This window comes from Sipha flava, unplaced genomic scaffold (assembly GCF_003268045.1).
Source record: "Sipha flava isolate LNK unplaced genomic scaffold, YSA_version1 132_pilon_pilon, whole genome shotgun sequence".
In the NCBI taxonomy this organism is placed as follows: Eukaryota; Metazoa; Arthropoda; class Insecta; order Hemiptera; family Aphididae; genus Sipha; species Sipha flava.
In genome coordinates, this window is record NW_020271758.1 from 1,050,715 (window position 1) to 1,059,153 (window position 8,439).

Below are 8,439 nucleotides of genomic sequence, written 5' to 3' on the forward strand. Positions count from 1 at the left end.
CTTCGCTCGACAATTGTTTTCTCTCGATACATTCGAAAAAATTAAATTAATCCTTTGTAACTACATGTTTATAACTTCTATTAAGACTATAAAAATGATTTAAATTAATATTATAAAATATAACACCACAAGATGTACATTTGCAGCGCATTATAAATTGCATGATGTAGATTTAAGAACCATGGACTGAATGTTCACAATCAATACTATTTTATTCAATGTTATTCACTATAGTTAACAAAATACACAGCGTACACTGTAATCTTCAACAGCTAAATATTTCATTAAATTTCATGATTTATATTAATTTTTTCCAATACTATTAATAACTATTAAATTATTATTATTTTTTTTTTTGTTTTCGAGTTATTTTAGAAGCGTCTACCAGTAAAATAATATTTTACATTAGGTATAGGTACGCCGAAAATCGAAAATCTGCTGATGGGTATAAGCCATATACCAATACACCCTTGCCTTTAACGATATTTTCTTTTTGTAATTCTCATAACTCGTAACTTATTAATAAAGCAATCATATTAGTTGTATAACAACTATAAAATGCACATACCACATAAAATATGTACTTATTGTCAATTTATAACTTATTTCTTGTGTATTATTACTAATGTTTCATCGGTGTTCACCGAAATTATTTTTGATGAGGCAGGCCATACGGGTTCCGCGCCGACAATATCTGACGTATTTTCAGAAAGCATATTTATAAATTATAATTGGTAATGCTTATTTATATCGGTATTCGTCAATTGCCCTGCATTTGGGACACTACCTGTATAGTATACATCTATTGCGCCGGTATAACAACTATACATTACAAGTAAAAATCATAATGGCTAAAAACAAAAATTAAAATTAAAATCAAACTTATCATTCTACATAATTAGTATATACACTAATAGTATATTATATACAGTGGCGTATTTTCAAATTTTTTGTGGGGGGGGGGTCTAAATATTAAGTACCTATAAGTTTATAATATAAAAAAAACACATAAGAGTTATGATGTAAATATGTAATAACTATGTTGTTTATATTAAATTATGTATATTTCACTACTATTATGATTTATTAATACAAATTAATAGTTTTTTTTTCCTTTTTTTCCTCGCCAGTTCTTCAATAACTTCTTCCGGTTTTATTGAGTAGTTTTTATTTATTGATAACATCGCTAAACCGTTCAATCTTCCCTATAAACAAAAAAATAAACAAAGTGTTTAATTGTAATTTGTAAATAACAAGAATATTTTTTTAAGTTTATAATAATTTACCTCTGACATGGAATTCCTTAGATACGTTTTTATTCTTTTTAAATTTGAAAATGTTCTTTCATTTGTTGCAGAGGAAACAGGTAGCGTGACTAAGATTTGAAGTAGTTTAAATATGTTTGGATAAATTGACTGGTTACACATAGCCATAGCCTCTAGAGCATTATTTGGTTTCTCTGTTGTTTGTATGAGTTTTCTCTGCCATAATTTGTGTTCTGCTTCAATAATTTGATTTTGAGATCCATCATTCTGCAAATCTTTAATATATTTATTTGAAAGAATTATAATATCTTCGATGGTACCATTTTCCCTAAATAGAGAATCGAAACCTGATAAAATCGATCGATGAACATTGAACTTTTCTTCTAACTCTGTAATACATTTGTCAAGATAAGGAATAAAAATTGATGCTCGATAATATTGTTCCGGAGTATTTAATGGTATATTGCATCTATTAGTTTGTTTTTTTGTTAATCTCGGAATTTTAATTTCAATATCAAACGACGCGACAAAAATAACCAAAAGTTAAACCAAAGTAAAAACTCATAATATAAAATTAATATTCTCTTTCTCGGTACTTAAGTACCAAGTTTTTTTGACTTTTTAAATTTTTTTCTGGGGGGGTCGAGACCCGGGCCCCCCCCCCCCCCCCCCGTAAATACAACACTGATTATATGTAATGTAATTATTATTTATTATTATTTACACTAATCCTAAAAATGTTGAAAAGTTCTTAGATCTAATATTAAAATTAGTTATGTCTGTTTTACTATTTATTTTTTTGTTATAAATGTAAAGTTTAGTCTATTTGTGATAACTGAGAGAACACGTATTATGATTGTTGCGTTAAATTATTTTTAACACCAGAATACAACATAGGTTAGGTAGATAAGTAAGAAGTACCTTTGATTTATTTGGTGACAAGGTGACCTATTGACTGTGGTATTATATACATCATTATAAGATACTTATAATACATCACTGTATAATGATTTTTCACTGTTTCAATAATGAAATAAATAAACAATTAAAAACACACAGAAGTTAAAATAAAAGTTAATGAAAACTGACACTACTGTTATTTTTCGACTAAACAATTATAATGTATTCGTAGTTAATTTTTCCCACTACTCAATATATTATTATTTACTATACAAACCTTTATGGTAATTATTTTGTATTGTCAATTATAATATGTTACATAATTATTTATATAGATTTATATTGGTTAATTACAGTGGTGTATTGGAGGGTATACGAGGGTTTACGCCGTATACCCAGATCCCTATTTTTGGATTTGTTTTTGGAATCATCAGTATCTAAATTGTGAATACAAAATATAAAAATAATCTCTTATACATTATGAAACCTTATTAAACAAAAAATCAATTATAAAATCAAAATATGTACTTACTTTGAAGGTTAATACTATTTATAATATCCATTTTAACTTCTTAAAACTTTTAAATCACTCCTTCTGCATAGAAAGATACAGGTGACTGGATATAAATAGTATCTAATAGTTATACAGTGTAACTTGTGTTAAAATTAATACGCATAATAAAACATTATTCGTATAAATAGTTATGTACATGGTATATACCAGTGGCATACGTAAGATTTTTTCAAGGGGGGCGTAATAAACATGAATTTTTTTTTGCTCATCACTGAAAAATCTCTTACCACTATGTTATAGAATAACAATATAATAATATAACCTATAAAAATAAAATAAATATGAAATAAGAAAAATAATTAAGGTATATATATAAATATATATAATTATAATATAAATATAGTATACATAGTTATAAAATAAAGTCAGTATGACGGTTTTGTTTTATTAATATTTTAATAACTTCCTCAATTTCAACTTCAATATCGACTTCACGATAAATATGCTATACTACAAAGCCATTAAGCCTTAAATGGCCAACAGAATTTTGAAGATTAGTAATAATTCTTTTTAATGTGGGAGTACTTCTTTCTAGTTCACACAATGTAATATGTAGTGTTGCAAAAGTATGAAGCAATTTGAATAAATTTGGAAAAAAGTCTTTATTGCACTTATCAAGAACATCTAGATTCTACAAGACCGTGTACACTTAATTTTTGAAAATGTATACACCAAAGCTTTAATTTTACTTCAAAAACGTCTTGATCAACATCATCTGAATAACATTCACTAAATCTTTGATTACTTGGTTATCATAAGTTTCATAAGAAATTAGACAAAAAAAGTCAGATATTGTATTTTTATGGTTCAAAAATCGTTCATTTAAGTGTTGAATTAAGTTGTCCTCAAAAAGTTTATGCGAGTACGAGGCTATTTTTGGATAGTGGCTATAGTGTATAATAATAATAATAATAATAATAATAATAATAATAAATTCTATACTGTTGTTGTATAATGTATGCCTTATAGCAGTGGCGTATCCAGGATTAATTTAACGAGGATGTTTTAAAATTTAATAGACTTATGTTAAGTGGGAGGCTCTTCTCCCCTCCTATATTAAATAAATAAATACCATGTATTTATATAAATTATTATACTTATGAAAATGATTATATTAAAACAGTGTATGTAAAATTGACAAGTTGTATACAACGTTTATTCAAATTATACTGGAAGTTTGCAATTTGATAAAATTGACTATAGAATATGGTCGATGGAAGGTGTTCTAACACCCATATCAACCCCCCCCCCCCATTCTTAATACGTCCCTGCCTTATGGTGATGAAAAATTAGAAGCTTGCGTTTACCCATTATTTATGAATGATTAGTTAGCCTATACCCATGATGGATGAATTTTAATTATTGTTATTATTATTATTATGAAATATGATTAAATACCACTATATGGATAATAAAGTAATCCCTACTCTTCATCAGACCGAATCACATAATGATAATTGACCAACGAAACTGAAACATAGGAGTTGTTCGCTCGGCCTATGTTAAATTTTTAGATTATTCTTATTGCATTGAAATTTCCGGATTACGATGATATTTTTCTCCAAATATAATTTTCCAACAGAATTTGAATTAATCATTTAAATTAATTTGACAAAATATAAATTAATAATTATAACAAGTATAGTTTCAAGTTTCATTTTATTTTAAAATTTCGTAGGAAGTGCTATCACACCATCACACGCGCGCCTTAACACGAGTCGCCACTGCATATAAATAATTATTTTGTAATAAAATCTAGAACTCTACAGCTCTAAAACTTAACATAATATATGAACTATAATTTATTAAATTTAAATTAATTATAATAATCAACTACTTACTGTATAAGTTTTTGAAGATCTTCATGCAATATGCAAGCTTCACAAACTCGTATAAAATTATTAAAATATATTGAAATACGAGTATCTATATTATTATTGTTCTGTGTTTGTGATATTATTAATTAATTATTAAATAATATGTATATATTGGTGGAAGATTTTAGATAAGAACTTTGGAATACTGTTTTTATCTATAATATGCAGTATGCATCTAATAAATATACACTAAATACAAACATATTATAGGCCACCAATGTTCAACAGTTCTTAGAATATTAAATTATCTCTCGGTACATTATTATGATATCATATAATTTTGTAAATATAACTATAAATTGAAAACAATTTTGTGTATATTATAAATAAAATGTATTATGTACATACCTATATTATTAATAAAGACATAGGTATATAAATATTTAAATTCTGTCTTTTGCGCTCTTTTTTTTGTTGCGCCTCTGGCATGGGCCAGTCTCGCCAAGCCCTTGCTACGGCTCTGCAAACCGGGTCCCCCACTACCCGAAGTAACTAACTCAATCTTAAAACTTCGTGACACCAACTCATCTCCATCAGATATTTATGTAACACCAAACGAAGTATGGAATATCGTTAAGCGCCTACCACCAGCAAAAGCACCAGGTGAAGATTGCATAACGAACAAAGCCTTGAAGTTTCTATCAAAAACTGCTTTTATCTTCCTGGCGAACATCTACACATCCTGCTTTAGACATTCATAATCTCTCGTTCAGTGGAATAAAGCTCAGATAGTAATGGTCCCTAAACCAATGAAAGACCACCTCATATCAGATAACGACAGACCTATCTCTCTACTAAACACCATGTCAAAAATCTTCTAAAGGATAATTCTCACAAAACTAAGCAGCTACACTAAAATTATACACAAGCAACATGCCATTCGCACAGGTCACTCTACGACTACACAACTCATAACACTAGTGGACGATCTAACAAAGAAACAAAGTGAAAAGGAAAAAACAGTGGCCATTTTCTTGGACGTGGCGAAAGCGTTCGACCACGCGTGGCACCAAGGATTCGTCCATAAACTATTACTTGCGAATATCCCTCACCCACTAGTTAAACTAATAGACTCCTTCCATACGGATCGAACTTTCACAATTAAAATCAATGAGCACCTATCTATGTCACGGAAAATTGAAGCTGGTGTTCCTCAAGGATCAACATACACTATCCCTCAGTAAACACTCACACCTATCATGGCTAGCCTAGAATAAATAAAAACAACACACCCATGCAACACCTCACACTGAGTGTAAAGGCTCATCCTGGTACTCTACATAGGCCACTGGCCGACCAATCAAAGCAAATTGCAAATTGCAATTAGAGAGATATTTTTTAGCCTGTGATGGTGGTGAAACTTTCAAAGAGTACCAGAAGAACTAATTATAAACCATAAATATTATGTTATTTTTTTACACGAAAATTATTATTTCAAACTCCTTTGTGAGACACAACTCATATAAATGACGACGAGAGCGATACGACCCACTTTTGTCGATGTAATTTTTTTTATTGTACATAGAAGGTAATTTTTCAATAACACTGGAGATCACTACGATGAAAATAATGAACACTTTGAGTTATGATAATTAAAAAATGATATACGAAAGAAATTATTTTTTTCGAAAACCCATAGATAAAAGTGAAAAAAAATCGCATATTCACATTAAATAAAATCACCATGCATAAATATATAATTTGTTAAATTATTTTGTTTGGTCGTTATTGAATTTTTCTGTGCCAGACACCCCCTCGAGAGTAACGGTTATATACGGATAAATTATTTTAAATTATGTTAATGCGCAAGAACTGACCTTTATTTGTTTTTAATATTATGCATTGTGCCATTGGAAATCAGGTCGCCGAATAACAAGTAAAATATAATTATCAAACATTTCTTAAGCATCGGGAGGGAAGGGAGAACATCATTTGCAAGAAATTATATGAAGTCTCGTTAACATCGTCTCAAACTCATAATGTACTCTTCAAAACCCTATAATAATTATCCAGAGGCTAAAATATATCATTTTTTGTACTGCACACTTAAGATTTTTGTCATACTCCCCTTTCAAACGTTAACAGTAATAAGTAACGCAGTTAAAATAGTTGGTATTTTAGATTTTGCTGATGACACATCTTGGAATTTAAAAAATATATAAGATAATTTAGAAAAAAAAATTAAATTAAAAACAAATACCATAATATAGAGAATAAAACAACAACGCAATTTTTAATTTCGTATTGCACACTTAACATTTCGTACAGTGCCGTAATCAAACTACTCGAGGTCCGTGTGCTTATCAAAATTTTGAGGCCCCTTATCGTTATACGTTTTTGAGTATTTGACCTTTTGAAGATCCATAATATGGTACAATGATCCAGGGCCTACATGCATTGCACATTCTGCACACTCGGTTTTTGCGGCATTGATTTCGTATTACTCTAAGTGTGTCGTACTGCACTAAATTTTAGTCCCTGTAATTATCATTAGTTTAAAAACCATGATTAACAAATGAATAGGTATTTAAAGATTTGAGTACTGGATAATAATACCAAATATTTTTCAGGCTATGGAATAATACCCTGTAATTAAAATTGAATACTTTTTATTTTACTAATTTTTTTTTATAACTCTACAAAAGTTATAACACAATTGATGATTTCGTCGAAATTATGAACTCATAATGTGAATACTGACTAAACAAAAATAAAAATTACTACAGATATTATTTATGATACATTTTTAGAGCATTCAAGATAATTATATTAATTATATTAAGCTTATGTTTATAGTATTTAAAAGAAATACTTCTTAAAATGAACTGAGTACTGATTACTCGATTACAATTCTAATGATATATGTTGTATAATAAATATATTACCTATAGTATTCTGAGAAACTATTTTAATTAAATTATTGTTTATTTTGAAAACGTGTTTTAACTATACTGAAATACGTTTTTACAGTAGTTTTTACAGTATTCCATATCTGATGTTAACAATTGGTTTTAAGCAATTATTTATAGTGGAACTGGGATAAAATGACGTCTATGTAACTGTTTTACAGTCTTTATATTGTAATTATTACTTTAATACTTAAATACTTTTAAATACTCTTAAATACTTAATTACTTACAATGTAATAGAATGTTATTAAAGTATTAAACCCGAACATCTGTACAAACATGTCACGGCTTTATATTAAAAACAAACAATAACCCATGTTTAAGAAAAGGTATCCGATCTAAAAATAGTCAACGTTTTCTGAACACTAAATCGATTATTTAAACTTAACATAAGACGATGTTAATGATCGGTCATCATTGGATATCATTAATATCAGCTTAATTATAATAGTTCCATAACTGATTGCAGTTTTTCATCTTTTGTTTTCATATGATTAAAGATTACCTTTCTCTTTTGAATTATCGATATCAAAAGGCTAATTAATGATCTATTTGAATCACTCCTTTTGTATCAGTATTATTTAGTATTGTATTCAAATGACAATACCTAATCAAATGTTTAATAGGCACCTATTATACCTATTTATGTTAAAAACATACGATTTCTAGATACTTTTATAGTAATTGTATTCTTTATTTAAAATTTGATTTAATTAATAGCCTCTAGTCAGTGCTCGAATTGGGAAAAATTAAGTAGAGGAGCTCAGTTCAACGATTTGAAAACTGCGTTCCACGTGACCAATTATTTAACACAGACTCGTAGAAGGGCATCGTCTCTCATCCCTCCAGTCAGCCAACCTTACGTATGTTTTGAATACCACTTTTCAACTAAACAAATATTTAAATTCCAAATA

At 28.3% G+C, this 8,439-nt stretch overlaps 1 protein-coding gene across 1 annotated transcript; it reads right to left on the bottom strand.

Moving 5' to 3' along the window:
* Positions 1–1,068: 1,068 nt before the first annotated feature.
* Positions 1,069–5,289, bottom strand: LOC112679232 (52 kDa repressor of the inhibitor of the protein kinase-like). Its single transcript, XM_025548947.1, has 3 exons — positions 5,202–5,289; positions 1,287–1,807; positions 1,069–1,205 (listed from the first exon to the last, which is right to left on the bottom strand). The coding sequence occupies exons 1-3, from the start codon at positions 5,287–5,289 to the stop codon at positions 1,077–1,079; spliced, it is 738 nt and encodes a 245-aa protein (XP_025404732.1). The 3' UTR covers positions 1,069–1,076.
* Positions 5,290–8,439: the final 3,150 nt, after the last annotated feature.

Bases quoted from the DNA above. Each gene is read 5' to 3' on its own strand.
- LOC112679232 (XM_025548947.1), bottom strand. From the start codon at position 5,289: ATGTTCGCCAGGAAGATAAAAGCAGTTTTTGATAGAAACTTCAAGGCT. The intron at 1,808-5,201 runs GTAGGCGCTTAA...CTTTGGTTTAAC, and splicing joins ACCTGGTGCTTTTGCTGGTG to TTTTGGTTATTTTTGTCGCG. The intron at 1,206-1,286 runs GTAAATTATTAT...TTTTGTTTATAG, and splicing joins TAAGGAATTCCATGTCAGAG to GGAAGATTGAACGGTTTAGC.